This window comes from Mytilus trossulus, chromosome 13, assembly GCF_036588685.1.
Source record: "Mytilus trossulus isolate FHL-02 chromosome 13, PNRI_Mtr1.1.1.hap1, whole genome shotgun sequence".
Taxonomy (NCBI): domain Eukaryota; kingdom Metazoa; phylum Mollusca; class Bivalvia; order Mytilida; family Mytilidae; genus Mytilus; species Mytilus trossulus.
This window is the reverse complement of record NC_086385.1, coordinates 58,177,685-58,199,722: the sequence shown is the minus strand read 5'-3', so window position 1 is coordinate 58,199,722 and position 22,038 is coordinate 58,177,685. Positions and strand designations below refer to the sequence as shown.

The window sequence follows — 22,038 nt, the reverse complement described above, 5'->3', positions numbered from 1 at the left end:
CTTATTACTTTTATTTTTAATTATTGCCCTGTTTTTCTATATTATGTAGCAAAATCTCGAATTTTTGAAATACATCCTTTTAATCATATATTTTTTCACCCCCCTTAACTCCTCTTTGTATTTCTATATCTCGACACAGTGTTCATCCTTTACTGATTCTGGACGTTTTGACGAATTTATGGTCATGAAAAATCTTATAACATTGATGTAATCAAGATAATGCTTCCTATTTTTTCTTACGGTCATCTGTGTCCAGACGATATTCACCATATTGGTCAAGATGTAATACAGATAGGACTGTCTTTTATGATGTAATTACGAATTTTGATTGTGTATAAATGAGGAACCGCTGTAATAAATCGTATTTTTTTAGACCTTGTCAATAAAATTGACGGAGAACATAAGAGTTGTATTAATACATTTTTTTTATCGGAATATAATTCACATGATATGAATCACTGTCTGTCGTTCAACGATCTCTATCACTTACACTCTTGTTACTGGTACACAATCAACGCCCTCTATCGGTCAAATGCTGCTTCCATAGTGTAACAATAGAGAATGGTATTTGGATTGGAATATTTGCCATCATACAGAAATAATTTCACAAAAAATATAATTACAATAAATAAATAAGTAAAAAGAAAATTATTTACTAATATAAGCCCATCGAAAAAAGAGAAAATATGATGAAGTCAGGGGCGGATCCAGTCAATTTAAAAACAGGGGGTTCCAAACCTAGGATAAAAAGGGGTGTTCAAACTACATGTCCTCATTGAAAAGCATTGATCGTCCAAAAAAGGGGGGTTCCGGAGAAAGCTCGTTATCATCGGTTATGATTGATTAAATATCTCTTCAACTGTTTCTGGTCTGTTATAAATATTCGACTCTTAGCCAGTGGCGACTAGCGGTTCTGTGGTTGAAGTTATAAAACTTTGCTCACTGCTGATTTTTTAGTTTCTTTTTTTTCACAAAATTATCAGATTTTTTTTTTTTAAATGCCTTTGGCTACACCTTAATATTCATAATATTTTATGTTCATATTTATGGTTCAAAAACGCTAAAATCCAGGAGCTTACGGGGGGAGGGGGTTCACCCCCTGGTCCCCTTACCAGGGCTGTGTCCTTGACCCACTGGGGGGATTACTTCAACATCAGTCTAGCTACGCTCCTGTTAGCGGTTCTGGGGGTGAAGTCATAAAATGTTGCTCACTGCTCGGAGCACACAGTTCATGCTCGCAACATGAAAGCCAGCATTTTGATTGGTTGATTTTGGAGTATGAATACAAACAACTGACTGGAAAGTTTGAAGACTTCAAGGCCTGATGACAACTACTCCAGAAAAAGCACTTTCAAACTAGTGAAGTGCTGATTTTATTTAATTGAGCCACCTCGAAAACGTTTTTTAAAAGTCCATAGACAATGAAAAGAATAAGTTTGGAGAATTTGTGAATTGCAATTTTTAACAATTTGTAGCGTGAATAAATCAATCATATAATCCAAGTCCATTTCGTTCTTCGAGTAAGTCCGTACATTTCGTCAACTTAACGGACTAACCTTGCTTACTTAAGAAAAAAAACCCACACAAGATATAAAGATTTCGTAGATTGTCCCCCTTATGTATTGTAAGAGAATTTTACCATATCATCAAATTGTCCCCATACATTAATCATGAATTTGTTCTTAATGAGTACATATAGCCTCGCTTTAATCCATTCTTACCTATCATTTTTACCTTATAGATTGACTAGGTGATAACCAGGTGTTTCATGACAGACAATCAGCACTTTACCATCACAATGTCAAAATATAAAAAGGAAATCGATCACGAAAACCTATTATCCGGACAGGCAAATTGAAATGGGACAAACTACTTTGTTAAAGTTTTGATGAAAATCTTTATACTTTTCAAAGTAATGTATTAAGTTTCACATACTATTTAACCAACCGAATGTTAAACCTTATGATAAATGTTCATCGCTTTTGCATTAAAATTAATTCTTCAGGGTATATTTTAAGCAAAGAATGTTTGATTCATTTGTAAATGATTTAAAACGCATTTATCATATGAAAGATGCAGTCATCTTTATGGTGACGTTGTGGTACGAGCTCATTATGACATATGTTTTGTAAAAAGGATGAGGAAAAGGTATTTCAGAACGTTAGCGTAATGAAGCATATGTATATAAACAATTGCAAGGAGCGAGCATATTCTCTGTATCTGATCGTCATAGGACACTCATCAGTAGAACAAGAGCATCATTTGTTAGAGTTTACATTCCATAGACTTTTCAAAATGACTTTATCAGTTTGCTCTCAGGTTGTAATGTTACGCCACTATCTTAGGGGAAGTTTGGGTCCCCATACGCTGGTTCAACCAAAAACCTGCAATTCTGTGTAATTTGCGTTGGTTTCTGTGTGTTGTTGCGGAAGTTTGAACCCCAACACACACGCTAAACCAAGACACATTCTCTATATGTACTTGTCCCAATCCAGCGCCATGTAATTCAGTGGTTGTCGCTTTGGTCACAGTTGTTGTCTGTCATATTTGATTACCGTTTATTGATTTTGCGTAAATGATGCCATTAGTTTTCGCTTTTGAATTGAATTGAATTCTCTTAAATTTGTCTTTCCGGAGCTCTTTGAATAAGGCATTGAATTGCCAAACTATTTATTTTCCCTGTCGTTAAAGGGGGATGGGTCTGAGCCCCACACACTTACTTAACCCCGTAACACTCTCTGTGTTCTAAGCTTAATCCAGAAGCCTTTATTTGATTCAGTGGCAATTTCATGTTGCTGTCTGACTTTTTTCTATCTTTATTGTTATGGCTATTAATCAGGCCGTTAGTTTTTTTTTTAATTGTTTTTTTCTTTTGTCTTGTACGCGGAGCTTATTGAATAAAATTAAGAATGGAAATCGGGAATTTGTCAAAGAGAAAACAACACGACTATAGAACAGACAACGGCAGAAGGTCACCAGTAGGTCTTCAATGCAGCGAGAAACTCCCGTTTCCGGAGGCGTCCTTCAGCTGGAGGCTGTATATTTCTCTATAGTTGCTTACATATATTTCAATTCGTTTCTTGTGAATTGTTACACTCATAATTGATGTTATATCTTTGACCAAGTAAATGTGATCTAATTTGTTTTGAGAATCGCTTTCACTTGATGTTAAATCTTTGACCAAGTAAATGTAATCTATTTGTTTTGAGAACCGCTTTTAAAATTGGAAATACTATTTGTTGTAGTCTGAATAATGAAAAACATTCACCTCAATTTAAAGTTCAAAGTTGTATTTTACATGTTTTTTTTTATCCCGATGCACAACTTACAATAACATAAAACACAATAATCGTTTGAAAAAAGTTAACAATTGACAAACACAACATCAGGCTTACACATTGTCAATTTGAAAAAGATATATATATATATATATTCTTAAATATGTATCGAAATACCAGACGCTCTATAAGGTCTATAAGCTTGCGAGTGATCGAGATATGATATATTGCTGAAATATAAAGACTCTATTTATTTTTTTAAATAGATGTATTATTTCATGCTGTTCTGCGTTGTGTTATTTAACGCATTTTTCAATTTTAAAATATTTCATTCAATCTTTTTTTTTAAATGTCGATGTATTATAAAGAAGTTATTTAACAAACTACTAAATAACCGATTATGGCTGTCAGTTAACATTCATTTAAAATTTGCTAATTCAGGCAAAAGTATGAATTGCTTGATTGAGTTAACATACGACGAAGTTATTTTTCTGTATATTTAAGACCTACAATATAATAATGTACATTCTGATATTGTTCTGATTGTTACTTTGTCGAAACAAAATTTAAAGGATGAAAATGTGAAATTTTGAAAATTAATAAAAATTTACTAACTTAAATGAAAGAAAGTGATAGTACAGTTTTGTCGATGAAAATATAAAATGAACACGTAAATGCATAAAACATGTCATTTTTTGTACAGAACTAAGGCCGTTAGTTTCTCGTTTGAATTATTTTACATTGTAATTTCGGGGCCTTTTATAGCCGACTATGCGGTATGTGCTTTGCTCATTGTTGAAAGCCGTATAATACGGTGACCTATAGTTGTTAATTTTTGTGTCATTTTTGTCTCTTGTGGAGAGTTGTCTCATTGGCAATCATACCACATCCTCTTTTTATAGTTTGGGTCATCTCGATTATAGCACATATATATGATTACAACATAAATAGTACTAACATCGTACGCAACGTCGGTGTATAAAATTGATTGTTAATTGCTAAAACGTCTAATGACAAATATATCATGTCGTAACAAATAAACATAAAGGGGTATCCCGGGAATGTAGACGAATATCTTGTAAGGTCTTCATGCATACTGGCAGGAGTATGGCAATTGTTTTCAATCGATTGTGCTAGGTGATAAGACCTAAATTTTGATTTTTGTAAGTTTGAATAAACTTCCCCTTTTTAAAGTTCGTTGGTATTTTGTTGTTAATCCCCTTTTTTTTTTAACAAAAGTCCTTTTGAAAAAGTAAAATCACAAAAGTACTGAACTCCGAGGAAAATTCAAAACGGAAAGTTCGTAATCAAATGGCAAAATCAAAAGCTCAACCACATCAAACGAATGGATAACAACTGTCATATTCCAGACATTTTCTTATGTAGAAACATGGTGGATTAAGCCTTGTTTTATTGCTAACTAATCTTTTCTCTTGTATGCCAGTTGCATAAAATTCCACTTAAAAAAAATACTCCATTTTGATTTACATTGATTTTATTTTGTAGGAACCATATCTCGGTGTGATACGGAAGGAGAAGACATTTACATAGAAGGAATTACGGGTCCGTGTATTCGGTGTTTTTGTAAGGTAAGTTTTGATATGATTTAAACACCAATGACGGATTAAGCGGGGGGTTGGGCGTCTTATGGGGCATTCCAAGGGTTGGAACCTCGTTTTCGACGATCAATGCATTTTAATGGGGATATATGTAGTTGGAACATATAGAAACCCTTGTTAAAAAAAGCCTGGATCCGCCCCTGGGTACACTTTTTCAACATTCTAAAGTATGTATCTAAAAAAAATGCTATCATTGTCGCCTATGGGGAAATTATTTGTTTATTTTAGTCTGTATGCAGTACATATAGTACATTATCTCCCTCTTCTCTTCTTTAACTTAATATGTTTTAAATCATTATCAGTTAAGAGTTCAAAACCTTCAGTAAAGACGACCCTCCCTATCTAAATCTTGAAAAAGCCATAAGGATTTATAAATCACATAAATATATTTTAATATATGTTGTAATTGAATTACGCAGCAACAAATCTTCATTTCCAAATTGCATAATCTGCAGAATTCACGCAACTGTCTGATTCTTTTTTAATATTTATATATTACAGCGCATTTTAAATACGCATTGTCTTTAAGAAAATAGAAAGAAAAATTGCGAAAAACAAAATCATTGTTGAAATGGAAGTGCAAAATTAGGGTCATTGCAATGCGTCGGTTTGTTGCACGTGGGTGACCGTCATTCCGATGATCAGAAAGTCATTTTATGACGAAATTAGATTCTCGCCCAAACAGACAATTATAATGAGTTTCCAACAGGGTTAATTTTCTCTTTCACAATAGAATACCAAAATATGTGCACCTTTTATCAAAGCATAAGATACCACAACGTATTTAATCTTCCACGATTATTTTAGATCGTACCATTTGCTACGTGACTCAATAAAATATCAATTCATTTACACGCACTGAACTTATTAATATAATTTTTATATCATAAAAGATTGTTTAGGTAGAATCTTTGTGAAAAATGATAGGTCTCGTTTTGCTTAAGTGCAAATAAAGGGTTGCTTGTTAGAAGTAAACCTGTAGGCTAAAACATACAATAAGATTTTAACAAACTATCAAGTTTATGTTGACCTTAAATATTGAAAAAAGTGCGATTAGACTAAATTTTACAATAAAATTCCAATCTACTATCAAGTTCGTGTTGACCCCATAAGTTGAAAAAAAGTGCGCTTAGACTACAGCATACAATCAGATCCCGCTGCCCCTAGCATGTGCTTATGATAAAACACAAAATAAGATTTAAACGCACTATCATATTTTCTTGATCTGATTTATAGGAAAAGTGCGCAGAGACTAAAACTTACAATAAAATCCCGATGCGCCGAATATATTAAACAACATGTGCTAATGAAGTATACAATAAGATACAAGAGTATTACCAAGTTCTAATTGACCATATGTACTGAACAAAATGAGCGCTAAGTGGACAACTGTTTTAATATTTTTTTTCAAAGGACAACTTCAGTTTATTTCTTTACGCTTTTTGTATTAGACAAGATTCCTACCAGGGCTGATTTTTCATTTTCCAAATCCTGGTACCCCCAATTCCTACCCCCATATCTTGTCCACTAAGGACTAAATTCTCTTTTATCTTTTTGTTTTCTGCTTGCTGTAGAATTGATATTCGGCTTTAGAAAACTTGACGCAATTGTCAACAACCTGTTTGCATGACAAATCTAATAAATATGTATTGTCTTGTGTAAGTTTGTCTTTCTGTCTTTCGAGGCGCACCAAAACAACTTAAAAGACACATGCAATCATACCTCCCCGCATATTTACCATAATAATTTTTCGTCAAATTAAGCAATGTAAAAATTAGCATAAACGGTCTAAATTATGTCTAGAAACGGTATTCATATAAATCAAACAAGACACATGTAAAAACATAGATACTATTTCACACCTATTCGAACGTAACTGACATCTTTTGTGATCAATTATTTCATAATACAAGCAATAAAACATAATGAGATATTTTACACCCCCATCAAGTCACATAATTATGTAACATAAAATACTTGACGGACGCGTAGTAAATATATTAACACTTGTAAAAACAATTGTCGTAACTGCCGTCTCAGTTTAAAGAAAGGGGGATAATCATCAGTCTTAAACGCAAGACGATTCACTGAGAATGCCATGACCAAAAGACACAAGACCATTCACTGAGAATACCATGACCAAAAGACACAGGACGATAAACTGAGAATATCAAGACCAAAAGACACCAGACGATTCACTGAGAATACCATGACCATAAGACACAAGACGATTCATTCAGAATACCATGACCAAAAGACACAGAACGATTCACTGAGAATACCATGACCAAAAGACACAAGACGATTCACTGAGAATACCATGACCAAAAGACACAAGACGATTCACTGAAAATATCATGACCAAAAGACACTAGACGATTCACTCAGAATACCATGACCAAAAGACACAAGACGATTCACTGAGAATGCCATGACCAAAAGACACAAGACGATTCACTGAGAATACCATGACCATAAGACACTAGACGATTCACTGAGAATACCATGACCATAAGACACTAGACGATTCACTGAGAATACCATGACCAAAAGACACAGGACGATTCACTGAGAATACCATGACCAAAAGTCACAGGATGATTCACTGAGAATACCATGACCAAAAGACACAGGACGATTCACTGAGAATACCATGACCAAAAGTCACAGGATGATTCACTCAGAATACCATGACCAAAAGACACAGGACGATTCACTCAGAATACCATGACCAAAAGACACAAGACGATTCACTGAGAATATTATGAACAAAAGACACAGAACGATTCACTGATAATACCATAACCAAACAACACTAGACGATTCACTGAGAATACCATGACCAAAAGACACTAAACGATTCACTGAAAATACCATGACCAAAAGAACAGGTTGCTTCACTGAGAATATCATGACCAAAAGTCACAGGACGATTCACTCAGAATGCCATGACCAAAAGACACAGGACGATTCACTCAGAATACCATGACCAAAAGACACAAGACGATTCACTGAGAATACCATGACCAAAAGACACAGGTTGCTTCACTGAGAATACCATGACCAAAAGTCACAGGACGATTCACTCAGAATGCCATGACCAAAAGACACAGGACGATTCACTCAGAATACCATGACCAAAAGACACAAGACGATTCACTGAGAATACCATGAACAAAAGACACAGAACGATTCACTGAGAATACCATGAACAAAAGATACTAGACGATTCACTGAGAATACCATGAACAAAAGACACATAACGATTCACTGAGAATACAATGACCAAAAGACACAGGACGATTCACTGAGAATACCATGATCAAAAGACACACGACGATTCACTGAAAATACCATGACCAAAAGACACTAGACGATTCACTGAGAATACCATGACCAAAAGACAAATAACGATTCACTGAGAATACCATGACCAAATGACACAGGACGATTCACTGAGAATACCATGACCAAAAGACACAGGACGATTCACTGAGAATACCATGACCAAAAGACACAGGACGAATAGATAAACACTCCGAATAAAATACGATGGGGTCGTTTATACGTGTACTTTGTGGTATATGTGTTGATCAATGTTGAAGGCCGTATGATGACATATAGCTGCTAACTTCTATATTATTTGGTCTTAAGAAGAGATTTGTTTCATTGGCAATGATAAAACATTTTTTTTTTCAATATTTCCAATGTACATGTATATGGAAACGGTAGCCCACAAACAATCGCAATTAAAACAAATATGGAGATAAGCTTTCAATCAAGGCAGGTATAAAGAAAATGTTTTAAGCTAACGATTTTAATCGTCCACATAACACCGAAACAAATGATTTACCATGATGAACCCTATTAAAACGCACGGAGAATGAGTACATATCATTGGCAAGGAAAAGCAGGCCCCGCTTCGCAGATGCAACCTGTGCCCTTGATAAATATAGTCTATGTAATAAGTCGTTACAGGATAGAGTCGGTTTGGCATTACAAATAACATCGACCTTTTTAAGCTAAGAAATTTGGAACTGGCAATAAATGTCAATAATATTCTCTCACAATAAACAAAAAAATAAAATCAATTAATATGTTAAAACAATATTGCCTACTGACAGCGTTTATATCTGGCAGTTACTGTTGACTGGTTATGGTGATCAATTACACTCATGCTTCATCTCACAATGATATTTTATTCGTGTCATTGTTTTCATTTCAATGTCATGCGTACTTTAAGGTGATACATAACAATACAGGGAGATAACTCTTTAAAAATCAACTGAACGTTTTAAATAATGTGGTACCTTACACTATAGGGAGGTTACTTTGTAAAATCAGCTAAACGTTTTTATTACGTTGTTTTGTTAAATATTAAGCTTCTCAATGATATCATGCATTTGTGTGAGTTCGTGGTCTAGTGGTTAAGACCGATGGCCACAGTGCTGAAGGTCCCGAGTTCGATCCTTACTCGTGATGCTAAAAATGGCAGTACATCAGAAGGGTTATTTTAACACTCTCACACACATCTCTGGTATCCAGACAGGAGTTTAAACTAGCTTGGATACTTCGGGGGCCTCGGTATGTCAAAGTTGCTCCCAGCTTGACCTGGAGATTAGTTTTTGGTTCAATGTTGCCATTTCATACGTTCAATCATGCTGTTAAAATTGTTTCCTGGTCAGTTGTAGCTCAATACATGCATGGTGTGGCGAGCCTCATGTCAACTTTAATCCTCCTCTGATTATTATTATTTTGTTTAAGTAGACTGAAAGCGATTTTAACCATGTTTATCTGAATTATTCCGTCAGGTATAAATACTGTTATGATTCTACTAGTGAAAACAGAGATTCAAGTCATTTAATTTTGTTAAAATTTTTTGCAGTTGGACTCGGACGTCTCTTGAACTGAATTTTAATGTGCGTATTGTTATGCGTTTACTTTTCTACATTGACTAGAGCTATAGGGGGAGGCTGGGGATCTTATTAACATGTTTAACCCCGCAGCGATTTTGCGCTTGTCCCAAGTCTGGAGCCTCTGGCCTTTGTTAGTCTTGTATGGTTTTTAAATTTAGTTTCTTTTGTATAATTCGGAGTTTAGTATGACGTCCATGATCCCTGTACTAGTATACATATTTTTTAGGGGCCAGCTAAAGGACACCTACGGGTGCGGGAATTCTCGCTACATTGAAGACCCATTGGTGGCCTTCGGCTGTTGTCTGCTCTATGGTCGGGTTGTTGTCGCTTTGACACATTTCCCATTTCCTTTCTCATTTTTTTTCAAGAAGAATTCAACCTTTTTGGACTAATATTATATATATAGCAGAACTTAGTATATTTTATGACATGTTTCATTGGTGGTAACAAAACGTCGCACTTACACTTTTTTTTCGATTTTCCTTTTTATGAAGATATGCATGTGTGTATGTTAAACATTTGTTTGCATCTTATTGTTAAAAATTAATTTTAATCAGATTGTCTTGTTTTGCTATAAAGTTGTACTTCAAATATGTCGATGAAAATTTTCTTTAAAAATGTTTCTATGAGAAAGATATATAGATATAGGAAGATGTGGTGTGAGTGCCAATGAGACAACTCTCCATCCAAATGATAATTTTAAAAAGTAAACCTTTATAGGTCAATGTACGGCCTACCATACGGAGCCTTAGCTGACACCGACAACAAGCTATAAAGGCCCCAAAATTACTAGTGACGGAAAAACCGACGGTATAATCTACATAAATATACCAATAAGAGCAGAACATTTGTAAAGATTGTAATATCTGAAGAGGTATACGGAAAAAACAACTTAAGTACATCAGAACCTTTATAACATTACTGAATTAAAGAATATAATTGATTTGAACTTATTAATAAGTTGGGTTATTTGACATTTTGACATATTGTGGCTTAATATAGATCAAACTTGAAAAAAATGTTGAAATGAAAATTAGAAAATATCAAAACTACATGATATTAAACCAAACTGCTGGGTACTTCCTTCAAATGACAATTATGTTGGGAAATGTTAATGCAATTTTGTGGCTGAATATGAATAAATTTGGGAAAACAATGTTTAAATGAAATAAAAAAATGTTAGACTACACGATAATCAACCAAAATGCTGAGTAATTTCTGTAACTAACATTTTTAAAGAAATCAAGTGGTTAATTTTGGAAAAAATGTTGAAATGAAAATTCAAAATTGTTTAACTATATGATAATTAAACAAATGCTAAATACTTCCTTCAAATGACAATTGTTTTTGGAAATGTTAATGAAATCTTGTGGCTGAATATGAATAAATTGGAAATTTTTGTTGAAATGAAAAATGAAAAATGTTGAACTACATGATATTTACCAAAATGCAGAGTACTTCCATTAAAGGACTATTTTAAAGAAATCTAGCTTGTAGCTCAATTTTGAAAAAATGTTAAAATGAAAAATCAAACAAAAATGTTTAACTACAAGATACTTAACCAAACGGCAATTTTACAGAAATATAGTGGCTAAATTTAGAAAAAAATGTTGAAATGAAAAATGAAAAATGTTTAAATACAGTATATTTAACCAAACTGCTGGGTACCTCTTTCAAAAGACAATTGTTTTGGAAAATTATAATGAAATTTACCGGCTTAAAATGAATTAATATGAAAAAAAATAATGTTGAAATGAAAAATCAAAAATGTAAAACTACATGATATTTATCCAAACTGCTGGGTACCTCCTTAAAAGGACAATTGTTTATTTTTACCCGTCTGTTCAGACTTATCTAATTGTGTTGACACAACGTTTAGATGGCTCTTCACAGAGAATATAAAGTGGTACTCAAACTATCAAAATGTCTTAATGATAATACACCGAAGACAAAAACACAGACGACTTTCAACTCGTGCAGTTACAAAAAGAAAGCTTTGTCTTGAGTAGGATTGAGATGGGATAAAGTATGGCCTTTCACGTAATAGGTTGACTGACAAAAAACGGGGTCTTTATGTGAAATTGGCCTTTTGAGAACCGGGTTAACAATGGCGCTTTTACGAGTCTTTGTAACATAGATATAATCGGTATGACAGGAATTTGTATGAGAAAAAGATTCCATTAACAAAATTGAGTTCTGATTTTGAACAGGTGTTTTATGGTATTATCATATCATTGAAAGATATGATATATGATTAGGTATTCATTTCATCCGAATACCCCTCAAACTGTTTAATTTTAAGTTTAGTAAGTACCCGATATGCGACGCAATTAATTTATGGTTTATTATTCAGTTTTTATCTAAATGTACAGCTTTCATTCGACTATATATGCAGTTTCCGTTTGAACATTTTTTTGGGACCTTACTTTTTTGGTATAAACAGGTTCTGCGTGACATAAATCTCATGGGATTACGCAGCGTTAAAATGCCACCAATCAATCATTACTAGTACGGTATTTTTTTCTTTCTAAAATACGTGCATTACTTCATTTTTCAAGTTGCACATGTAAGGATCCTTCATAAGGTTTTTTCCAAGACACATTTGCATAGATGCTTTTTTGTCAGGGTCAGTCCAGTGTTTTAGAACTCAACACTCTCTCTTTTAAAATGACCAGTGCGTTAACTCATGCAACAAGCAGCATCATAATACACCATACAGAACATATCAGAAAACAAAACAGGTTTGGAGAGGATGATCGTATACCTGTATTATGGAGACCAAATAACAAATCTTGAATGTCATAGGACACATTTGTTTGTGTAATTAGCACAAATTTAAATTAAACTCTGTTTTCATGGCCGTAGCGTTTAACTTCACTCCTAGTTTTGACATTGTTCGTAATCAAATATACAATAAAACATTTTTGACATCATTAATAATTTTATTGATTTTCTAACATTTTTGTTATGTAGTTTATTACCAAGATATTTTAAAGTTGAAAGTCAAGAGTCGGGTTAATAAACTCCATTATTTGGAATGTGAATGTTTGCTTTCTCACTTTGTTAAATTTCAATCAGGATAAGCGCCTCCTATGATAATTTACCGAATGTAACCGTAAAACCTCGTTAATGATCGCTAATCTCCGACACGAGTCGGAATACACGATTGATACTTAGCTGTTTTGTTTATTTTGGCTCATTATTCGGTTATAAATGATCGCTTTAATACGAGGGTAAACGAAATTATTTGTGTAAATTTACATAGGAATGTTGACAAATGATAAGGAGACAGTTATAAATTGTTTTGATCTTACAAATTAATTTGTCATCAGTTTTGTATACAAATCGTATGTTTGAACTATGAGTTTATAAAACAAACTCGTCTAAAACAAAACAAACTGCCTAACTTTCAGTCTTTAAGAAGACAGGTTTTGATTGGAATTTTCAAAATTGTATAAATTGTAAAAAGTTAATTTACAAATTTATTTTATAAACAAATACACCTACTCCGCAGACTAATATCAGCAGACTAATAAGAAACTTCTGGTATTAACTAAGCGATACGGAAAGACTTTTTGACACACATAACAAGCTGATTGGCAAACACGCACCGCTCGCAATTTGACCCTTTTTGAACCGTTACTGACGATAACTAGTCAAAATCTGATTTAGAAAATATAAAGAAAAAAAAAAGAAAAAATAATTCGTAAGCTAATAGCACATTGAAAAAGTGTAATAAGTTTTATAAAGTTTAGCTAATATTATCACACTTACATGGTTAATTACCTGAAATAAAGACTTTAACCTATGATGCACAGACATACGGACGGCACCGAACAGACGGACGCATGATGTCATATACCAACCTATCGGGGTATAAACAAATAGCAAGTAGATTTATATTAAACCCCATTTTAATCTCTCCCAGCTGCTCGTGTGGGGTTAAATTAGCGATGCACATTAAATAAATAAAACATACTTTATCTTTCATCCGAACTACCAAATTATGCGAGCGTTGTATCATAAATATTAAATACTATTATTTTTACCCTACCGAGACTAGTCGACGGCTAAACTTTTGCTTGTATAATAGAAACCTGTCGAACACCGCCATGGCTTTACATTATACGGCTATTGATATCTAGTTTAAAAACTATTAAGTGACAAAAAGTAAACATCAGAGTCGGCGTCCTTGTCTAACCCCTGATTATCAGACTTTAAAATGAGGAGCTGAAAGGGGTACTCAAAACGGTTATAACGGTTTTAAATTTGAATTAAAAAAACCGGTTGTACATTTTTGATTAGTATTTGAAATATCCCAGTTCAATTTGGGAAAAAACATGAATATGTATATTGATTAAACACATCATCTTATAAAAATACTATTTATCAAGTTATCACCTGTATTGTGGTGCTATGGACCACGTGTTTGTCTGAAAGAGACGAAAGACACAAAAGGGACGAGAGACACACGAGAGTCAGTCAAACGCATAGATTTAAAATAAACTAACAATGCCATGGCCAAAAATAAAAAGTCAAACAGACAAACAAAACTACAGCAGGCACAACATAGAAAACTAAAGACTAAGCAACACGAACCCCTACAAAAACTTGGCTGAGGCATAACAAACAGATATAAATTGGCTTGTTAATCACCACAACTACCGCTTTACTTTGAAAGTGATATACACCAGTCCTCAGTCATTAGATATGTTTTGTCACGGATTTTTGTAAATAATCGGGATGCTGTTAATCTGTCTTCTTTAACATTAATACAACACATGAATTGTTTTACATTGTCATTTCGGGACCTTTTAAAGCCGACTATGCAGTATGGGATTTTCTCATTGTTGAAGGCCGTTCGGTGACCTATAGTTGTTAATTTCTGTATCATTTTTGTCTCTTGTGGAGAGTTTTCTGATTGGCAATCATACCCCATCCACTTTTTTATATGAAACTCATTTAATACTAAATCCAGTTAAAATAATGGAATAATTTAAAACTAAATCCAGTTAAAACAATGGAAAACTATCAAATTATCAAAGTAAAATTAAAATATATTTATCTTAAGATTACTAGTTATGAACTTCTGCTATGATAAGTGATAAAAACATTTGCGGTTTCCCCCTAGGGTACCTCTGGGGTATTTTTTCCTATCTTAACATACAAAGCCATGTCAATACACTGATTAAGTGCTGTCGAACCATTTAAGAAGTTTTATTGAGGAGACATTATTACAACAAACTTTATATACTTTATTACCGTCTGTCGCTACAGACCTTACGAGTCTATTACCTAAATCAAACTTTCAATCCTAATCTTTTTAAAATTGATATTTTAGTTTTAACAAGAGAAATAACAATAAAAATGATAGACCACTTGTAGAAAAGATAAATAATGTATTGACACTACTGTTCTAATACTACAACACCATTTAAATCCTATGTTATAATGCAGTATTTTTTTTTATCCATTAATAAATTGTAAACCTCTCTCTGATATTGATCCTCATGGGGCGTGAGCAATCAAGAACAAAATGCCGCCCTCTTGACTCAGTTACAAGTGTGTTAAAGAGACACTGTTTATACAAATTAAATGATTATATTACTTTCCCTTGTCACTGATATTTTACAGTTAGCTTATTCGGGAGAAATAGTTATTTTAATCATTGAAGTATTATGATACCTATACTTCTTCCACATTTTTTTATCTTTTTTTTTTATACTTGTCCTTTCTAAATTAAATAATTGCGTCTTTACAGGTTTTCTTAATTAGTATAATTATCTAAAACTAAATTTTATAGTGTACTTTGTATTTTCAATGACTAGCCTGTAAATGATTGGTCTATATATATATGTTCTTAATTAGGTGGTAACAACAAAAAAGCAATAGTCGGGTAAGAAGCATTGCTTTCATTTGACATTCAGCGTCATTGCGTCATATCCGGTCCGACTTCCTGTTTTTGAATAACTCCTGTCCAGTCACTCTGTTTAACCCTGCAATTAAAGAATTCAAAAGTGTATACATGCACATAACTTGCAGGTACTTCTCTGTCTAATGATTAGAAAATTACAAAGATACCAAAGTGATTATGAATAATTGTAGATTAATAAATGACGGACTTGCGCAGTTGAAAAAAAGGCAAACTCTGGTCTACAAAATAGAAGACAGATAGATCCGCAAGGATAAGCTGAGCAAGGACCCTACAAACATATTCAATTAAAAGATTTAAAAATAAATAAAACCTATATATTCACCTTATAATACCGTTAAAATAATAAGTGTTAGGTACAATAAAATTGCGAATGGAAATAGGGATTGTGTCAAAGAGACAACAACCCGACCATATAATAGACAACAGCAGAAAGTCACCAACAGGTCTTCAATGCAGCGAGAAATTATATTAGGAAAATAATATTGAAAATGTAAAATTGAATTTCAATAACACATAAATAATTAATACCTTTTCTTGGATAAAATAGATAATTTACTAACAAGTGAATAATTATCATTTCCATAAATATAATCTTCTGGATAAAACCTCTGGTGGAGAGTATTACGACCGTGTAAGGGCTGTATAGCCAGTCAAGGTCGTTAAAAACTTCCGTTTGTTGGTGGAGAGTTGTCTACCTGACATTCCTATCCTAGTATCTTCTTAATTTTATAATCCTAATAGACCAATAAATAAAAGATGGACAGCGTTGACATTCAATGATTTTAAAGGTTGTCGATTTCCTGTTTGCTAAATTTTGTTTTATAAACAGTATTTATATACATGGAATACTAATTATTTATCTCTTTTTGAGAGGAGATAAAAATGTTGAAAACTTTAATTGATCAACAAATTGAGTACCGTGGTCCCGCCTCTTACCCCACCGATTGCCGCTATGACATGCGACCACCAAAGCTTTGATACAAGTCTGAGATAGCATTTCATTGTAATAAGTATAATCAGTTACTTAAATTACCACTCCGCGCTAACCATAACTATTGTTAACATGTCCCATTTGAAATATGAATTCACATATTCTCATCTTGCCGTATATATTTAGTTACGAATTTTAATGTGTACATTTTGTCTCGTTATTACCACTGAATACAACCGTTGTCTATGTTTTTAAATATGAATTAATATTCATATTTTATAAGGGTCTTGATTTACGATACCCTTATCTCCGAATTTTTAGAAAAATAACCTCAGCCTACCATTTTTAAATTTATGAGACGATTAAATAAATTTTATACGCTCATAAATATTTGGTAATTTTGGTCATAGACGCAGTTTAAGTGCTCATGATTGTGCATGAATTTTAGAACTTTAGTTTATCAAGATCTAAAACCCATTATATGGACTCAATTTATACGAAACTAAATTTTAGAATGTCTTCTTCAATCGTCGGTCTTAGTTTACACCGGTGATATTCATTGTACCGAGTATATTAAATCTCCGAATACACAAATATGATGTCCATATTTAATGTTTTTCCCCCATATTTTGCATACTGTAACAGACATTATCTTCTGCTTGATCTTAAATGGCGGCTTTTTTCTTCTTACATTCTAACTTTGTTTGTTAATATTATGTAAATATGTCTGGATACAATTTCGTATATGCATTAGACAAACATATTAGTTACCTCCGGGAACTACAGTTTAATTCGAAGGGTCTGTTTTGACCATTTATTTTTTCGTCTGGCACAATAACGATTTATATCAGAGTCTTGAATTTTTCCTCTTTATTTTTTTTTCAATACTCTTATGCGGTTTTTTCGTTGGAAATGTTTCTCATTTTACATGTCGGAGACTTAATTTATTCATACACTATACATACATTCTTTGCTAAAGGTAGTTTAGAAACCTATTATTGCTAGTATCTACGCCATTGATACCATTAGGGACAGGAAGAACAATAAATTAAGCTAGAGAATAGAAACGTCTTTTGAATGAAGGATAACTGTGAAAAAGCCATTCTTTATCCCTGTCCTAATTGTATTTTTGTCTTATTTATCTGTTATTCATTTTTAACTTTTCTGCCTTTATATTTCAGAACGGTGAAGTTCGTTGTGAAAGAGAAGTTTGTCAGAGTTTAGAAGGTTGTTACATGATATTGTTTGACAACCCGTGGCAGAAGAACGAGTGTTGTGAGGTGTGTAAACGCTGCCAGTACCAGGGCAAGGCTTTTGATAGTGGACAGTCGTGGGTAGAGGCAGATGACCCTTGTGTTACATTACACTGTAGGGTAAGTACAAAATACGAGGAGGTCATTCATGTACATTTTGATGGTTAGGAAGGGGGTAGGAAAATGAGCACCAAACGGAAATATTTAAACGGTATATCTGAGTGGATCAAGGATTTTTGAAATAGCGGAGGTTGGGCCTTTATTCCAGCAAATTGAATATTTAAAAGAATTTTTGTCGATATTTATGTCCAAAATTACATATTTTCAAATCAATTGGGGGACCTACGCATTATAACCTCTTCTAAACAAATCCGCTAATGCTAACGTTTTCTGAATTTAAACGAACAGATTTACAAATTCAAGCTATTTACTATTGTATTCTACTATAGAAAATCCCAGAGTTCTCATTCGTTATTTTTTTCGATCCCTTAAGGCAGTCAAAAGAGCATGAAACATGCATTGTGGAGCACTCTATTATCTTCAGTTTATCAGAGAATCTAATGTGTAATTTGTTTAGCCATTTGAAGGGTGGCAAACTAATGGTACATTGTGAGACCATGACTCAACCCCTTAAACACGAGGTGTACAACAAAAGCTTTTCATCAACCCCTTAAACGCGAGGTGTATAACAAAAGCATTTCAACCGGACATTTCACTTTCTTAATTAACCGTGTATAGGACGATGGTCTGTGTTAAATATCTTCTTTTCAAGTTCATTATTGAAAAATTAAAGTTTGTGAAAATGACTTTCGCTATTAATTATCCTCTTTGACTTTTCAAGACACCCCCTGTCAATTTATCGGTTAGCGACACCAGTTTTCGATTGTTATAATTTTCGGCTTCTGGCTGTTTAAAGGCCTGTTTAAGCTTTTAAAGATTGAAAATTTGAAATTAAAGCTTAATTGTATTGTAAAGGTTTTTGTACCCTTGAACAAGAGGTGAGATAGCTAATTTTCTTTTCGCAAACAGTTTTTTTGGACATCGAAATTCAATTTTAAGGTAGTTACTAAATATTTCAATGGAAGAATGAGGACGCACACTTTTAAACTGTGTAAGAAAAGACTAAATTGTCTAATTAATTTAAAATCGAATGATATATAAGATGTCCTTTAATATTCTCAATTAATTTTTATAGAAAGATAAATTGGTTCCATTAGCTTAAAATATTATTCAACTAGTACTATAAAGAAAAGTTTCCTGTAGATCGTAGTGAATAAATTCCCATTTACCAAAAGGTCGTACAAAACTGAATTAACGGCAAATGAAAATATGAAAATTCAAATTAAAGATAGTTGAACGATATACATGTACGTAAACCTGATCTCTAATTAGTTGCATAATAATAAATTACAAAACATGAGAAATTAGAAGTTAGAAATTTCACCAATCTCTTTTATTTTGATTTAAAAATATTTTAATCTTTATATAGAATAATCACATAAATTTCGTACATATAAATATGAAACAATTAAAAAAACAGAAAAATAGAACAGAAATTACTACTCTTATAATCATGATAATAAAGAAAATATTAACATGTGTACTGTAAAGGTTTTTGTACCCTTGAACAAGAGGTGAGATAGATTTCTTTTTGCTATGCACAATATGTAACCACAATTTTTAATTTTCAAAAATGTTTTTAAAATTCCATGTCTGTATGATAATAAACAAAGAGACAGCGTAATTGGAGTGCAACAAAGACCATGCTTATTCAATTCTTTAAAGTACATATATACACCACAAATGTTATATAATAGGTATTTTTACAAATAAAGTTGTAAACAAATTTAAGATTAAATTTTGTATAAATTTCCCAAATGTCGGACAATTATTTGATTTTATCTGTTGTATTTCCCTCATAATCCCTTCCACGGATTATATGAAATCACCAAGTTACACAAAACATTATAGTCATGTAAAAACAACTTAGGCACGGAAATGCCTTACACCGTAAGGACTATGACAGTTGTTTTCCATTCGTTTGATGTGTTTGAGCTTTTGATTTTGCCATTTGATAAAGGACTTTCCGCTTTGAATTTTGCTTCCATATTTGTACTTTTGTTTTTTCACTTTAAAAAAGTACAAGCTGTTATAAATTTAAATGTGAAATTTGTTTAATAAGTAAACTGAATGTTCGTGAAAAAAGTAATAATAAGTTGTAATTTATAAAGACACAGCTGTATAATTATATAAAAGTATTTTAGAAATTTAACAGTTGCACGAATGTACCACAGTTTGCATAACACATAGATATGTCATTTGTCTTTCGATTCCGAAAGCTTTTAAAACCAGGTTCAATCCACCATTTTCTACATAAGAAAATGCCTGTACCAAGTCAGGAATATGACAGGTGTTATCCATTCGTTTGATGTGTGTGGACTTTTGATTTTGCCTTTTAATTTTTGATTTTCCTTTTTGATTTTTCCTCGGAAATTAGTATTTTTGTGTTTTTACTTTTAAGCATATGTACATGTGTTCATCAATCCGGCACAATTGTGTATTTATATGTTGTACAATTAAAAATATCATTTTTATGCCATAATGTTTGTTATACTATCCTTTTCAAATTGGTATATTCGAAATATTTATATTGAAAAACATTAACGTTTAGACTTTGAAATTGTTTGACATGAATTTTACATTATCCTAGTGAAAAACATTCCACATAATTATAAAATTTTATTTTGTAGCTTTTGATTGTTAACTATTTTATATCAAGGCTACAACTACGTATAAATGATATGTACTACAATTAAAATCTGTGAAAATAAAAATCTAAAACATTTATTAAAAATATTTTTCAGCATTTTCAAATATCATTAAATCAAAATGTTTATCAGCGCTAAACACTGCTGTTGTTTAGCTCAGAATAACATGTATTTCTTCACATTCTAACTTCTTATATGAATAGTTCCCTGTACATTTTATGTGCAAAAGTTGCAACAACAAACATCTTGTGTAAGCATTCCTATTATACCTGTAATCAAACCCAAAGCAGAATACTAACTGTTAAAATTGAAACCTTGCAATTAAAGTCTTCCTATTAAAAAAAAAGACTTTAATTTAACAACAACAAAAAAAGTTGAGGTAGTTAGGAATCTGGAATTTTGAGATGTTTATTTCTACTGATTTTAAGTCAAATTAATATCAATGATGATGTGTATTGAATTAAAAAGTAAAATCACAAAAATACTGAACTCAGAGGAAAATCAATTTGGAAAGTCCATTATCACATGACAAAATCAAATAACAAAACGCATCAAAAACGAATGGACAAGAACTGTCATATTCCTGACTTGGTACAGGCATTTTCATATGTAGAAAAAGGTGGATTAAACCTGGTTCTATAGCGCTAACCTTCTCACTTTAATAACAGTCTCATCAAATTCCGTTATATTTACATGATGCGTTAAATAAAAAGTCACATTTAATTATATAGTCAAAATATGGGTATTTCAGTCATCATCGTATAACAATTTTAAAAGGAACAATTGAACAGAACACAAAAAAATCTATTATCTACGAACACATTGAATGATTTCAGTGTCTGACGTCTGAAAATTTGTATACGTCACATAAATTTAATAAATATAAAATAATAGAGAATCAAACAATTAAGAAATGAAGAATTTAGAAAAGTGTGCCATAATTAAAGAAAAGAATAAACTTAAATGACAAAAATGAAAATAATGGCATTACGAAGTAAAGAATGCAGAAATAAAAATGCAGACCTCCCTTCTAAACCCAGCACCCTAAACTTTGTTGGGCTCATGTACATGTGATCGTTATGTTGTGTACTGTTGTGTTTGATTATCATAAATAAAGGCAACAGTAGTACTAGTATACCGCTGTTCAAAATTCATAAATCGATTGAGAAAAAAAATGCGGGTTACAATCTAAAACAGAGGGAAACGCAACGAATACAAAAGGAAAACTACGACACAACAGAAACACAACAATAAAATGAAACACATACAGAAACGAACTACAATTCAACATTTGCCATTTTCTGACTTTTTACAGGACATTTTATGTAAAAAAATGGT

At 32.5% G+C, this 22,038-nt stretch overlaps 1 protein-coding gene across 1 annotated transcript in view; it reads left to right on the top strand.

Annotated features, from left to right (window-relative positions):
* LOC134694780 (BMP-binding endothelial regulator protein-like) overlaps positions 1 to 22,038 on the top strand; it is a 48,556-nt gene that overhangs the window by 9,323 nt on the left and 17,195 nt on the right. The window contains exons 2-3 of the mRNA XM_063555833.1: positions 4,785 to 4,867; positions 17,861 to 18,052. Coding sequence (XP_063411903.1) covers positions 4,785 to 4,867; positions 17,861 to 18,052 — 275 coding nt within the window. The remainder of the gene's footprint in view (positions 1 to 4,784; positions 4,868 to 17,860; positions 18,053 to 22,038) is intronic.